This window comes from Saccostrea cucullata, unplaced genomic scaffold (genome assembly GCF_032062105.1).
Source record: "Saccostrea cucullata isolate Sc308-1 unplaced genomic scaffold, CSIRO_AGI_Scuc_v1 ctg494, whole genome shotgun sequence".
In the NCBI taxonomy this organism is placed as follows: Eukaryota; Metazoa; Mollusca; class Bivalvia; order Ostreida; family Ostreidae; genus Saccostrea; species Saccostrea cuccullata.
In genome coordinates, this window is record NW_026936234.1 from 50,835 (window position 1) to 66,618 (window position 15,784).

Sequence of the window (15,784 nt, forward strand, 5' to 3'; positions counted from 1 at the left end):
CCTTGGGTATTCCCGTTCTTTGAACTTGTTTTAGAGATAGAGAATATCTTCGGGTGGTGAAATATTGTAGACAGACTTTATGTCTTAAAATTTAACATGTATTTCTCTTTCAGGTTCAAAGCTTAAGGAAACCTTCTATTCACGTAAGGATTGAGCAAAGTTTTTATGTACTATTCAGTAAGCTGTTAGAATTTTGTGAGCCATGGCATTTTCCTTCCTCAGCAAGGCCCTGAAATAAAAATGGAAAATACACAAATACCTAAATTAAACACATGCAAATATAATTTTAATATATTAAATCAAAAGGTTATAAATGGAGGTACTTACTACTTACAACCAGAGAAAAGGTTATATTTTATCTAAACACTCACGACTTCTGCAAAAACGTTTTGATTGAAAACCCTCGTGCATATCAAGTGTCCAGAAGGAAATGACTTGGTTTTGTTTTGACAACTCCGATCGATTTTGAAAAGACCTAATCATTTTTTATTTGTTTTATATTAATGAAATATCGTTATTTCTTGGAGTCTGAATCGGGAAAATAATTTTTTTAGCTCATTTGCTGGTTGAAGAAATTCTATTTAAAAATTACTAGTATGTGTTATATTTAGAAAAGAAAGGGCGGTAGTTACAACTGTTTCACGAATGTGAATCCTCAAGCTTTAGCCCTGAGATGCATCAAACGAAATCAGTTTCTGTCCTTTGGCTAGTTAATTGAAGAACTAGTAATTAATAGAGAAAATAAACGTTACAACTAAAAGTAAACTCCAGAGTAAAATCTGATGATCTCTTTGATTTGTAAGCAGAATAGCTCAGTTTATAATGTATGTGTGTTTTTTTTTTGTCGAAAATCTGCAAATGGGTTTAAACAACTAGCCATTTAAGTAAAGAACTCTGCCGATTTACTCATTTTTTCCAATAATAAAATAAAAACAAATCACCTGAATGCATTATCTCTACTTCTAGTCTCAAACCCGAATAAAGAAGGAATGTTCCATTAGGTTGACATCATTTAGAAAAACAGATTTATATCGGATACCGCTCTGACACCAAGAAGAGCCACACAGGTAGCTGTTTGGAACATCTAAACATAGTATAAAATGGGAAATGTGGGTGTCCAAAAAAAGCAGTTGAGACTTAACAAGACATGATGGCTTCAGGCAATTTAAGCGAATCACCAGGAGGAAGGCTGCTGTACTCTGCATGTTGTGCTCACCACATAGACCATGCGTAGTCCTATTGATTTACCTAGAGGCTCATTCTAGCCCTCGTCAACCACAGACATGTTAAAGCACGTACATGTATCATAAAAGCAAAGTTTGCCAACAAGAACAAGAGGGTCTTTAAAGTCATCCAGAAACATGCGCCTTTCTTCGAAGCAGACAAAGACAAAAAGATGTGGTTTTCACGACCAAATTCGATTAATATTGGACAAAAAAGGTGTAAGGACTTCACATTTTTAATGAAAGACCTGCTATTACAAGATTGTGGTCACTTTAAATGAAACTGTGCAAAGATGTGCGCCTTGAACTAGCTGGTAATAAAAGGCAAATTTTCTTCCTTCATAAAATGATACACGAGACTAAATGCTTCCTTATTTATGCCAAAGAACAACAGATTGTTTATCTGCATTAATCATCGGTTTATGAAATAAAATCCTGATGCGGGGTGCTGAAGTGGCAACATCCACCTTCTAGCACTTGACTGAGACGACTGAAAAAATACTAATCAGCACATATATGGTTTATTGTACGCCTGTTTAAGAACAGGGATATCTAGACCTCCTCCTGAATTCCATTCACTTCAAGAGCTGAAAAAGGAGAATTTATTTAGCGACGCAGTGGCAACAAACTAAAGATATGCGACATCTGTGAGACCATTGGAGCTTATGCAATACATATATGGCACACCAAATTCACATAAATGAGCTAAACATAGTTTCATAGTCGGCTTATCGGTTGTAAACTATAGTTTACGGACTGTAAACTATAGTTAACAACGTTAATCTATATTTTACATCTGTAAACCATAGTTAACGCGATAATCTATGTTTCAGAACCGTAAACTATACTTAACACTGAAGACAATCATTTGCGATTGCAAAACAAAAATCTGATAAATTCAGTTTCACGAGTTGTAACCTATGGTTTACAACTCTTAACTATAGTTAACGATCTGATAAATATAGTTTCACGATTTGTGAAACTATGATTAACATCTCTTAACTATAGTTCACGATTGTAAATGATAGTTTACAGACGTGAATCTATGTTTATCAACAAAATCTATTGTTAACTTTTTATGACAGACAGATAGACTTGGATCAACATTCGTAAACTATAGTTAACAACCGTTAAATATAGTTTTACAGATGAAAATTATATAGTTAACGAATTGTTAACTATAGTTAACCTTCTCCTCATACAGTTTTAAATCAATTACAATATAAATTGGTACATAAATGAACTAGAAAAAGAGATAATATCTGTGTATGGTTTTTTTTATTAAATTGATGAACATTATTGTCATGGTTACTTAAAATAGAAATTTCTGTGAAATTCTTTTGAAACGCTACTCCTTCTACATTTTTAGTCCGGTTTCTGAATACTAGTAACTGGGTAAACAAGTAGACTTAAGGAAGATACGACATTGTATGTATTTTTTTTTTAATTTATTGAATTAAAGAACAGTATTCAAGCCAAAAAAAGTCCGTTAAACAATACAAAATTGGAGCAGAAGAAACACGGACCTCCAAGACATCAGAAGTGGGATCAGGTGCCATTGAGGAGTGAGCATCCCCTGCCAACCGGTCACACCCGCCGTGTGATCCTTGTCATGATCGGGAAATAACGGAAAAATCCGTGTGTATATAATGACCTAACAATATAGTATGAAAAACGTCAGTCAGCATTTGACTTAATGATACATGTAAATTGTACTTGCTGATAAGATAATTGTATCCATAGGCGCTTGGTTTCAGGATGGTGTATTTTGTGTATTATGTGTTTTCTAGGTGTGTCTGAATACCCTCATCAAAATAAAAATAAAAATTCGCTGAAATTAGCAAGTTTTAAAAATGTCATATTTACTGTATATAAAAAGAGTATAAAGGAGTATGCATAGGCACTTAGTTTCAGGATGGTGTATTTTGTGTATTATGTGTTTTCTAAGTGTGTCTAAATACCCTCATCAAAATAAAACTAAAAATTCGCTGAACTTAGCATGTTTTAAAAATGTCATATTTACTGTATATAAATCAAAGTACTGAGACAGTACTGAAAGACGGGGTCAAAATAATCTTCATGCTAAATTTCACAAATGTGATTTTTTTTTTACGAGTTTAGATAACAACTTGATTTTTCATTTAGATACTAAAAAAAAAACGGTGCATAATATATATTCACACTTTACATTTGATTTGAAGTAGAAATTTTAATAATTGCTCAGCCTGGAAGCCTTTCTGAACTGCGACGAATTTCATCAGGTACGAATTAATATTTTTTCCGGAAGTAAACAATTGATGATGCGTACGCAGTCATAATAATACGCAGGATAGTACTTTGTTTACTAGTGTGATTTACAGTTAATATTTTCAGTTTTAAATTATCAAAATACTTTATTAGTTTGAGTTAGAGAAAGGTTCATATCACTTTCTTCAGTTTGATACAGAATGTTTATGTTTTGATCAAAACAATTTCTGCACTATTTTGTATGCGTAGATTTAATTCATGTGTTATCACCACGGCTTCCTGTTTTGAGGCTTCTGACAGTAAACTAAAAGACGGGGTCACGTGACCCCGTCTAAAAATGGTTGAGATTCAAAACCAAATGGTATATCCCTTAGTTGTTTTAATAGAAAATAATTATACATGTAGTTGTTCATCAGTTGAAATTAAATATTTCTGTCCGAGAGGAGGGGGTTCTCATCTCAGACCTTATTTCACACTCAAATCCCTTTTTCAAACATCTAGTTCTGGGTTGTTTTGTTTGAATTTTAGGGGGGCAAAAGTGTGTTTAATGCAAGTTGTTATGTTTCAGATGGAAATATTGAAGTCGGACATGACAAAGACTATTGTTCAGTTTCATTTATTAGAACACAATTTTGTTGGTAACTCCCATATACACATGATTTAAGTTTGAAACCCTATTATACATTGCATTTTAATATGTTTCCTGGGGACGTGAATTCAATAAGGGTAACCCACAAAATACGGGAACATTAGTCCCCTATAAACAATGATGACTTCATATTACATGCCCTGGATGTATACTTGAGAAGGCTTTCATCTCAGGTGAGTTAAAAGTAAATTTAAATCCAAAAAGTTTTTATGCCTTCTTAGATGACATAAATAGAAGAAATGGTCTTTCCAGTGCACATCAGTAACTTTGCAAGTCCTTCCATTAGCTCCATGGCTGAGCTAATTCTAAAATTGTCATTATCAATTTTAATCATCAAGGTAGTTGAAGGCCTTGTAACTTTTTGATATCATTGATCAAGGGAATTAACTCATGCTCTAATGTCTCTCTGTCTCCGTTATTGTTTATGATGTGATTCCAGTCTGAAAAAGAGTCCAGTCCACATTCAGATTCTACATCATCTACACCTGAAGGATACAATAATAATATAGTAAAACTTTTCTTTTGTGAAGAATTTTTCTTCATTTCTGAGCACATTCAAATGTTTAGAAAAAAAAACATGAATAATGTAGTGTCTTGTTAATAAAAAGGAATACAGATACATGAATTTATTTAATTTCTGCTCACCTTTTTTGAAAACAAATCCTCTTTCCTTTCTTGCTGCTGTAGTTGCTTCGATACGGACAGTTAAAGTTTTCTGGTGATAATATTTTAGAAAATACTCAATGTCTGTTTTCCTTCTCGCATCACTAATTAACCAGATCTCTTTATCAGAATCTGTGCCAGAAGTTGCAAGAACACAGAAATACTCTGAGTTTTCATTTCTTTTCTTCTCTCCCCATTGAATCATATCTTCCCTGTAGCTCTCCTTGTATTCTGAAGAATCCAAAAGTCTCTGTAGATCAAGCCCATTCTCCTAAAAGCAGTGTTTGAATATTATGCTCTTTCCTTTGGTTGTATTATTATACATTAGACTTAGAGATTGGTCAAATAAATCAAATTATACAATATTGACTTGTTCTGAGACAGAGATGTGTTGGAGATAATGCTGTCCTCTTTATCTTTGCCCATTTTTGAATTTGTCCATATTGATCAAGGGTGAGAAAAGAGCACATGGTCTTGGGCTATTAATCCAGATCTATATAAAGCAGCCAGGGGTAGAAATTTAATAATTTAGAAGCATTTTGTAGCAAGATTCATGAAGGATTTTGATGAAAATGGTTAGAATGGTAGAAAGAAAATCTTTAATGAAAGGTTTCACTTGAAGTAACTTAATGTCAAAAAATTATACAAAACATTCTATGACAATTGCAATATATTATAAAAGTCCATAAAATTATCATGGACACAATATAAAATTCAGTTTACTATTTCTCATTATATTTCTATTTTGTAGAACAAACATTTTGGGGAGGGGGGTTACAAGATATGTTCAGAAAAAATTAAGTTGTCTACAAACTTTTTGAACAAACCTCACATTGTGGAAATATTAGAACAGTTCATAGAAAAGATACAAACCTTGGCATACTGTGATTTCAATGGACCAGACAGTCTTAAGATTGCACAGAGTTCTGCAGAAAATCTGCAATAGATAATACATTAAGCAGACAGTGTAATTTTTTAAAGGCAAAATGTTCTTTTTGCACATAACTTATTTTTGTAAGTGACTTTTTTTTTAAATTAAATACAATGACTTTAAAGATATAGGTTATGATCTGTTTAATTCATTTTCATTTGTTATAAAATCAACAATTTACATGTATACTCACCGTCAATAGAAACGCAACACCTTAATTTTAGGGTGAAAATTATATACAGGTTATAACTATGTACCAAAAACTTAGGACATCTTTTACTATGCCAAATCAGTTATTTAACGGTTGAATGATTTTCATTCCATTACCGGAAGTTGCTTTTTAGCCCTCTTAACAGAATTCAAAATTTGAGGAATTTGAGGAAATATAGGCATCACATCCGGTAAAGAAAGAAAGATTTTTTCCCGGCCTTTTAGTACAATATTTATGATTAACAGCTTCAAAACCTTGGAAACCCAAAATATTGTTAGAATTTTATTTAAAATGGAAAATTTTGAATTCTGTTAAGAGGGCTAAAAAGCAACTTCCGGTAATGGAAAGAAATTAATTCAACCGTTAGGCCATTTTTTTTTTTATTAGTTGTTTTACGGATTTTTTTGGGGAAAATGTCCATTGGGTGGCTACAAAAAAAAAAAAAAAAAAGAAGAAGAAGTGTTCAATGTTCAAAACTTTTAATATGCAGCATATCAAAGCAGTTGGAGAAATCAACCTCAGAACATTGCACAGAAATGTCTTTTTCTTGGCATTCCTCACTAAAAGAGAACGATTCTTCGAGCAGAGAACAATGCTAAACTTTTCTGTGTATGTCTATCGATACGGGTGTCCTCTCACTGCTACGTCCACATTGCCACAGAAAAACACACTTCAGCAAATTTTACACAACCCCCTGTAAAATAATAAAAGTTTAATCAAATTCAGATAATACCTTTTCTTAAACAGTATTAAACAGTATAAAACTAAAATTCAGTGCACAATCAATGAACACAAATAAACTTACTAGAATGATAAGTCATCCCCATAGGGTTTCACATTCCTATGACTCTCATACAAACATTTTTTGTCTTAGAACATCCTGATGAGTCAGTTCCTTTTCCAAATCTAAAATTTAAAACTTTAAGAAACATTTCTTTCACATCATTTGATAGATTCATACCTGTACAATGACAAAAAAGTCTTTTGTTTTTCTGACGCTTTAACAATTGACAACACGTCTTGCAGATTTTTAAAATACAGTCAAACATGTGCTTTTAAAAATGTCATAAATAATATATGAACTGTTAACTAACCATTACATATAACTGATTAAAACTTCGCCAAACCCTCAAAGAAAAGTTATGGGTGTCGGATGGAGTGCAAGTGACGACATCAGATTTGTTGGTTTTGGCTGTAATTTCCTCAACCACCACACTCCATTCGCTGATCAGATAACATCATATATAGAATAATCACCAGCCTGATCAGCTCATAAAAACCGTCATACATTTATACGTTTAATATTGTTCTTAAAACATTTATATTCTGTTTTAAATCATATGGCCGTCATACATTCTCTCACCAGAGGACGCTACGCAAACTTCAGGTGAAGCTTGCGTAGCGTCCTCTGGTGAGAGAATGGCCGTCATACTTATTTCATCTCTGACTATAAAACGCTTGCAGAGTTCTTATTAAAAGGGTCAATAGTAGAAGCGTTTACATGATTCTGATCACAACTAAGTAAAATTCAAACAATGTACGGCCATTTCCGGATTTTTTTTTATATGTTTGAAGTAAAGTTCGATCGGCGATTATAAAAAAAGGATTGAATGGAATTTTTATTTTTTTTCCAAAACTTACAAAAATGGGGTCGGCGGATCCGTAAAACAACTAATAAAAAAAATTTGGCCTTAAATAACTGATTTGGAAAAGTAAAAGATGTCCTAATTTTTTCGGTACATAGTTATAACCTATTTTTAATTTTCACCCTAAAATTGAGGTGTTGCGTTTCTATTGACGGTGAGTATATGTGTTAATACATGCAAAAAAGTTTTAGTCAACATTTAATGTCTAAAAGAGAAAAACTATATGCTCCATTTAGTCAATAGTTTATTCAACACGAGGCCCATGGGCCACATTGCTCACCTGAGTAACTTTGGCCATGCTGTTTGTTTACAGATTCAAACTGATTGTGACCCCACCCTACCCCCTAAGGGTCATGATTTAGACAATTTAGAATCTACACTACTCTAAGATGCTTTCACATAAGTTTCATCTTTTCTGACCCAGTGGTTCTTGAGAAGAAGATTTTTTTTAATGACCCCGCCCTTCTTTTGTCTTTTTTTTTTTTATCTTCCCTTGCAAGGGGACTTGGTCCTTCATTCTTACAATTTGATCTCCCCTTTACTCAAGGATTCTTTGTACCAAGTTTGATTAAAATTGGCCCAGTGGTTCTTGAGAAGAGGTTGAAAATGTGAAAAGTTAACAGATGGATGGATAGACAGAGAGACAGACAGACAGATGGAAGAACAAAGGATAATGGGTGATCTTTTCTTACATGTGTGTGAATACACTTGTAACAGGAAACAAGAAAATGTATGACTGGAATGGGAATTGAACCCAGTAACCCTGCATCACTAGTCAGGTGCTGTAGATACCGACTGAGCTACCCAGGTCGTACCCAGGTCGATATGCATTGGCCCAAACAAATACATCCCCCCCCCCATTTTCTTCACAACCTAAGTTAATTCTTATTAGCCCCTGGCAAGACTTTCACCTGAAAGTCCAGTTTGGTCAATGGCACCAAATCTGTAACATAAACAAGAGGCCCATGGGCCACATCGCTCACCTGAGCACTAAGGGTAGGAAAAAGTAGAAAATGGCTTTTTATTGTAAAGTTTAAATCAAAAGTAGTCCCATGACCAATCATGGATTTGCTATTTTTTAGAAAATGATTTTTAAAGAATTTTCGTATATATATCTTTAAAAACTTTGGTCAGCCATTTTGGCCCCGCCCTACCCCTGGGGGTCATGATTTGAACAAATTTGAATCTACACTACTTGAGCATGCTTCCATATAAATATGATGAATTATGGCTTTGTCATTCTTGAGAAGATGTTTAAAGAATTTTCCTATATATTTCTATGTAAAACTTTGGTCGGCCATTTTGGCCCTTCCCTACCCCTGGGGGTTGTGATTTGAAGACACTTGAATCTACACTACCTGAGCATGCTTCCATATAAATATGATGAATTATGGCTTTGTCATTCTTGAGAAGAAGATTTTTAAAGAATTTTCCTATATATTTCTATGTAAAACTTTGGTCGGCCATTTCGGCCCCGCCCTACCCCCGGGGGTCATGATTTGAAGACACTTGAATCTACACTACCTGAGCATGCTTCCATATATATATGATGAATTATGGCTTTGTCATTCTTGAGAAGAAGATTTTTAAAGAATTTTCCTATATATTTCTATGTAAAACTTAGGTCGGCCATTTTGGCCCCGCCCTACCCCTGGGGGTCATGATTTCAACAAACCTGAATCTACACTACCTGAGCATGCTTCCATATAAATATGATGAATTATGGCTCTGTCATTCTTGGGAAGAAGGTTTTTAAAGAATTTTCCTATATATTTCTATGTAAAACTTTGGTCGGCCATTTTGGCCCCACCCTACCCCCGGGGGTCATGATTTGAAGACACTTGAATCTACACTACCTGAGCATACTTCCATATAAATACGATGAATTATGGCTTTGTCATTCTTGAGAAGAAGATTTTTAAAGAATTTTCCTATATATTTCTATGTAAAACTTAGGTCGGCCATTTTGGCCCCGCCCTACCCCCGGGGGTAATGATTTGAACAAACTTTAATCTACACTACCTGAGGATGTTTCCCCATAAGTTTCATCTTTCCTCTCACTGTGGTTCTTGAGAAGAAGATTTTTAAAATATGCCACCAAATTTTCATTAATTCCCAATTATCTCCCCTTGAATGAGGGCGTGGCCCTTCATTTGAACAACTTGATCCCCTTCACCCAAGGATACTTTGTGGGCAAGTTTGGTTGAAATTGGCCCAGCGGTTCTTGAGAAGATGTCGAAAATGTGAAAAGTTTACAGACAGACGGACAGCTAGACAGACAGATGGACGCCGGACAAAATGTGATCAGAAAAGCTCACGTGAGCTTTCAGCTCAGGTGAGCTAAAAATGAAAATGTATGGCTGGACCTGGAATCTAAGTTATCTAACCCGGTCTAGTCAGGTGCTCTACCGATTGAACTACACAGGCTGATATCCATCACCATGGTCAAAACCATTGCAATCTCATCAAAATAAAAAAAAATCGCTGAAATTAACACGTTTTAAAATGTATTGAGACTCATATAGGAAAGAAACATTAACATAAACTGATAAACAAAATACACCATCCTGAAACCAAACGCCTACTGGCCTTTGTAATTGACGCATATTCCAGGTATATTTCCACTAAATGCTTTTGTTGTAAATCTTAAAGTGTCTAAGGATATTTCAATCTTACTTTTCTTGAAGCAAATTTGCAATAAAATCTTTTCCCGACTTTCTTTTCCCACTAAACACAACTACTGCTTTTGGAGAAATCACCATGCTTCTACTTTCACTTTGAAGCTAACGAACTAATTTTACCTTCACAAGCAGGAGAGTGTGTTATCCACATGGTTTCTGATGATTTTGTGTGTGTGTTTTTTTTATAATTAAGGTACAGTCTACTTGTTTGTGTGTGTTATATATATTATATATGTGTGCTATAAAAGAATTTAAATGATGGTGTTTTAATCTCTCTTTTTTAGATTAAATAATGCCATGAACATGCACACAACTCTGTTTCAAAGATTGAGAAGGTAAGCATTGCAACGTTTGGATTGGATTGCCTGTGTTTTGTAACATGTTTGATTAGTGTGCAGTTTATGAGATTTCAGCAACTGGTCAAATTCCTAAGCAGATTCTTAGGTAATAGATTTCAACAAAATTTCGGGATGGAGACCAAAAACTTAGTGAAGGAGGGGAAAGCCGAAGTACTGTACCCCCCATATGTATTCTATAATCCTGTTCAGGAGTTCAACAGAGACTTAACTATTGCTGTTATCTCTCAGTTCGCAAAAGAAAAACTTATCCCACAAACCAAATCAGCGATCAAAAAAGAGGGAGATAAATCTCCAGAAGCGGAGGTACGATTTATCAGCTACTGACATGATTATATAACCATAGCAGACAATCCTAATTCCTGAACATTTCAAGATTTTGTAATCTTGTGCCCATGAATTTTTGCTTTCTAATTTTATTTAAAATTTATATTTGAATGATAAATTCAACAAAAATACATTGGAATTCTTTTTTTTACATTCAATTCTGAACAAATCATGTACTGTCAATGTTAAAATACTTTTACAAATTTTTCATTTTTAGGACCAAATAAAGAGTTCAGAAGATGAAGAAGTATTGATAGCTGGAAAGTGTTATGACAAAGGACTCCGAATATTTGAAGGACTTGCAGCATCTGGATTGCGTTCAGTCCGATTTGGATTAGAAATCCCAGGTGTCAAAGAAATTGTTGCAAATGACTTTGATAAATCAGCAGTTGAAATCATTAAGAAAAACATAGAACTGAACAAAATGGAACATTTGATAAAAGCCAGCTATGGAGATGCAGCCATGGTCATGTATCAAAATAGGGAAAAGGAAAATAGGTTTGATGTAATTGACCTTGATCCCTATGGCAGTCCTCATCTATTCTTAGATGCTGCTGTTCAAGCAGTCAGTGATGGGGGACTTCTCTGTATCACCTGCACTGATGCTGCAGTCCTGTGTGGGAATACCCCTGAGACCTGTCACTCTAAGTACGGCAGTGTCTCCCTGAGAACTAAGTACTGTCATGAAATGGCCCTGAGGATTATATTGAGGAGCGTGGAGTCTCACGCCAACAGGTACTCTCGGTATACTGAGCCCCTGCTGTCGGTTAGTGTGGACTTTTATTTCAGGGTGTTTGTCAGGGTGTACAGTGGTCAGGGAAAGGTCAAGAGGTCATTAAGTAAGCTCTCCACTGTGTATCATTGTGTAGGATGTGGCAGCTTCAAGTTACAGAGAATGGGCCTCATGATCCCTACAAAAGGAGTGGGCAATTACAAGTAAGAAATAAATGTTATATCATTTTTTTTATGCCCCATGTTTTTATCCAGCAATAAAGGAGTTTATCTACTACAATATGATTTTTCTTTTAATTAAACAATATTTTATTAACTGATGTTAATGTGAATAGGATTGGGCAGCAGGCTCAGCCTATTTAGCCCTCTCCCTAAGATATACAATATGATTGATTGAATTGATTTCATTGAAAATAACAGGGCTCGACATTAACGCTTGTCCGCTTGTCCAGAACCAATGAAAAAAAATTTCGGACAAGTGAATATTGCTGGGCACTTGTCCGATTGGACAAGTGCATTTTAATGTAAAGAGGTCTCTAAATAATAAAAAGAACGACTGTTGAAAGCTAAATTGGTAGTCTCAAGACGGAAGCTCTACATAAAATCCAAACTTTGATTCCGATATGTATCGCTATATTAATATTGAGTTCACATTTGATCGGGATCAAAGTTCACTAATTGCATACTACTGAAAAGTCATGGAAGATACGAACCGAAGTGTCAATATTGTTTGATGTTGACAGTTTCACTTGTGGACATTTATGTTATTGTCAGAAAGCCTAAATAAAATTTCGCTTTATGTGTCTGTTGTATTTATCAATAACATCAAGAATCAATCAAGGGCATGACATGTGTAAATAAATGGACTTAATTTTAATTTTCAAGTTGAAACTATTGAACTTTATTGAAAATTTTTGGACAAGTGAAGTTGAAATTCGGACAAGTAAATGTCTTGGTCACTTGTCCGAATGGACAAGTAGGAAAAAAAGTTAATGTCGAGCCCTGAATAACTTGCATTGTAAAAAACATACTAGAAATGTAGAGAAGGATCTAGAGAAAGGAGAGAGAATTAATTTTACTTAATGCATGATTCCCTCTCTTGAATTCATTTAGGTACACTGCAGGAAATGGCCCAGTTGTAAAGGAATCTTGTGATAATTGTGGCTTCAGATACATTGTTGGAGGCCCAGTGTGGGCTGAAGAAATGCATTGCCCAGACTTTGTACAGAGGGTAATAGACAGTGTTGATGAAGAAAAGGAGCAATTTAACACAGCAAAGAGAATTGTGGGAATGTTAAGCATGATAAAAGAAGAACTACATGACATTCCATTTTATTACACAATGGATGGGCTATGTGGTGTATTGCATTGTGAAATGTTGAGCTTTCCAGCCTTGAGGTACTGAAAACAAAGAATTACATGATACTTTCTGTTATCTTTGAGTAAAAAAAAACATTTACTGAGTTTAAGATTTTATTAAACGATTTATACAAACTTTGTTTTTACAGATCTGCATTTTTGAATTCTGGCCACAGAGTTTCTCTTTCTCATTGTGCCAAAGACTCGATTAAAACAGATGCCCCTTCTTCATTTGTCTGGGTAAGAGGTGTACTATCTCATAAGAGTTGTACATGTACTAGTTAGGGCCCCGCAAGGATTTGCGGGTGCCCTATAGTAATCACTCTGTCCGTCCGTCTGTCTGTCTGTCCGTCTGTCACTCTTCCGTCCACAAATTTTCTGTTTTTTTCTAATAACTTTTTTTAAGGTTGCCCAATCAGGTTCAAATTTTGTATGGTAGTTCAGTAGGCAGAAATACATATTTTGATTCTAAGTTTGGTTCTCTTTGTCTTCTGGTTTGGAGCTGGAGTGGTGGGGTAGATTCCTTAGCTATGCATAAGAATGAATGGGCAAAGAGAGATAACTGCTGAGAATGTTACCATTGTAAACTGGGAAGGCTGTGCAATTTTTCCTTTGGGATTAATTAACCTTCCACATGAAGAAAATCTTAAGCATTATCTTTATCTGTCACATTGAGATTAATTACTGTACCAGCCTCTGTCTGCAATGAACTTTGTTTTGAAGTTAAGGTCAATTTTGAATGATGTGTACATTCTTGGAAATATGGATTTAAAATAATGTTCATACTTTGTATTGGTTAAGATACTGTACACAACAATTTAACATAATTTAATTATTTTATTGAATTCTAAAATCAAGATATATATTAAGATATCCTTTTTTATTATTACTATTTTATTTTTTAATCATTTATTTAATTTAATTTTTTTTTTTTGCTGCCATGCTGTTAATTTTAACAGGTAATCAGATAATAACCCCATTCTGTCAGTGCTGAAAAAAGTTCTTATTGTAAATTTATATAGAAGAAAGGGATGGGAGAGCAGTATAATTAATCCCCTGGGATTAATTATCTTGCTTGCTGCAGAAAATTTAGAGGTTTATCTTAATCTGTCATGTGAAGATTAATGAACACCTTTGTCTGCAACTGATGTTTGTTTTGAAGTTGAGGTCAACCCTGGGTGATATTTGCATTCACTGAAGGCTTGCATTTTATAAAACAACTGCTTAAATCTTTTTTGAATGCACATTAAATTTAGTTTTTTTTTAGTAAGACATGGGGTTTTCCCTGTTTTATGTTAATACAAGGTTACTATTTAACAGGTTTTTGGACATTCAGGAATTATCTTGAAATTTTAAAAATACAGTTGTTACTTATAATCTTCATATATTAAAAAAAAAGTAATCAAGTAAAACTCTCATTCAATGAGCTGCACCCTTATATTTCTACCCCTCAGCGGGGCCCTTGCTGACTGGTCAGTTTTCTAGTTTTTGCTCACCTCAGCCAAGTTGGGGGAAGCTTAAGTGATACCCTTGCTGTTGGTGTTCCAGGTTAAAATTTTTTGCATTTTCTTTTTGAGTACTTCTATGCCCTTCATAAATCAGAGATTCATGGAAGATGCTTTTAGAAATTTGTAAGGAAGAGAAATTTGACTTGGCTGAGCAATATCTTTGGCCATTGGGCTCTTGCAGAGTTAGTGTGCATTACATACATATGTATTTCTTCATTCTGACAGGATGTTATGAGAGCATGGACGAAAGAGAAGCCAGTGAAGGAGCGCCACTTACAGGATAATACCCCATGTAAAGCTATCCTCAGTAAACCATGCACGGAAGAAGTGTCATTTGAGGTGAGGGAAATATGTTTCAGAAAAGAAAATGCATAGTCTGTAAGTACAGAACCAAAGAGAGTACATGTAAGGGGATGCCAAGAGTTGATTATTTTCATGTAATCAAATAGCAAATCACAAATGGCTTTTGACATTTTCATTCATTTTGAAGTTGACACATTTACTAAAAAAAATTTTTTTAAGTACATTAGAGGAAAGAGTAACTTTTACTGACATGCTTTCAGCTGCATCCTAATTCCAACCCTGAATCCCGAGTGAAAGGTTTAACACGGTGGCAGGCCAATCCGGAGAAGAACTGGGGCCCTAAGCCCAGGGCCAAGAGACAGGCTGAGGGCAAAAATAATGGAGGCACTACAGAAAGCAAAAAGACAAAGAAGGTACCTCGTCATGCTTAGAAATTCTATTCATCAGTGTCAATTGATATCTTTATCTGTTTTAATAGAATTTTAGGTTCATGTATAGTATTCATTTTTTTCTACAGAATCTGCAGATAGAATCATCATCTAATGGAGAGAAGGATAGCAGACCATGCCGACATTTTAAGAAAGGACATTGTAAACTAGGGGACTCTTGTAAATTTGTCCACTGAGAATATTCTACTGCTTACCATTTCTATACCTTCTTACCCTCTTACCATTATAAACAGTTCGTGATATTGAAGTGGCATATATTTCCAGGATCAACAGATTATTCTGACTTAAATGTATTCAGTCTATTACAACTGTTAACTCACTGATTTTCAATAAATAAATAAAAGTTAACTATTTTATTTTGTTTGATAGATCAGACTAATACAGTAATGCAGTCTATCACAGTTTTTACTGTAAAAAAAAAATAACAAAATTTTAGCTCACTGATTTTCAATAAAAACTTAGAATAAAGCATTTGTTCAAACTGTTTTAATTTTGTTTG

At 34.4% G+C, this 15,784-nt stretch overlaps 2 protein-coding genes across 2 annotated transcripts; one reads left to right on the forward strand and one right to left on the reverse strand.

Annotated features, from left to right (window-relative positions):
• Window positions 1-4,070: 4,070 nt before the first annotated feature.
• LOC134245032 (phosphomevalonate kinase-like) lies at window positions 4,071-10,340 on the reverse strand. Its single transcript, XM_062727278.1, has 4 exons — window positions 10,247-10,340; window positions 5,656-5,719; window positions 4,765-5,053; window positions 4,071-4,604 (listed from the first exon to the last, which is right to left on the reverse strand). Exons 1-4 carry the CDS (start codon window positions 10,330-10,332, stop codon window positions 4,453-4,455), a joined length of 591 nt encoding a protein of 196 aa, XP_062583262.1. The 5' UTR covers window positions 10,333-10,340; the 3' UTR covers window positions 4,071-4,452.
• Window positions 10,341-10,536: 196 nt separating this feature from the next.
• Window positions 10,537-15,633, forward strand: LOC134245040 (tRNA (guanine(26)-N(2))-dimethyltransferase-like). The gene is made up of 7 exons (XM_062727287.1): window positions 10,537-10,913; window positions 11,152-11,870; window positions 12,780-13,064; window positions 13,175-13,265; window positions 14,759-14,872; window positions 15,097-15,249; window positions 15,354-15,633. The coding sequence occupies exons 1-7, from the start codon at window positions 10,653-10,655 to the stop codon at window positions 15,459-15,461; spliced, it is 1,731 nt and encodes a 576-aa protein (XP_062583271.1). The 5' UTR covers window positions 10,537-10,652; the 3' UTR covers window positions 15,462-15,633.
• Window positions 15,634-15,784: the final 151 nt, after the last annotated feature.

Excerpts from the sequence above, each read along its gene's own strand:
- LOC134245040 (XM_062727287.1), top strand. The coding sequence starts at position 10,653 with ATGAGATTTCAGCAACTGGTCAAATTCCTAAGCAGATTCTTAGGTAAT. Across the intron at positions 13,266-14,758 it reads CCCCTTCTTCATTTGTCTGG|GATGTTATGAGAGCATGGAC; the intron begins GTAAGAGGTGTA and ends TCATTCTGACAG. Across the intron at positions 14,873-15,096 it reads CGGAAGAAGTGTCATTTGAG|CTGCATCCTAATTCCAACCC; the intron begins GTGAGGGAAATA and ends ACATGCTTTCAG.
- LOC134245032 (XM_062727278.1), bottom strand. The coding sequence starts at position 10,332 with ATGGTGATTTCTCCAAAAGCAGTAGTTGTGTTTAGTGGGAAAAGAAAG. Across the intron at positions 5,054-5,655 it reads TGAAATCACAGTATGCCAAG|GAGAATGGGCTTGATCTACA; the intron begins GTTTGTATCTTT and ends CACTGCTTTTAG. Across the intron at positions 4,605-4,764 it reads AGGATTTGTTTTCAAAAAAG|GTGTAGATGATGTAGAATCT; the intron begins GTGAGCAGAAAT and ends TGTATCCTTCAG.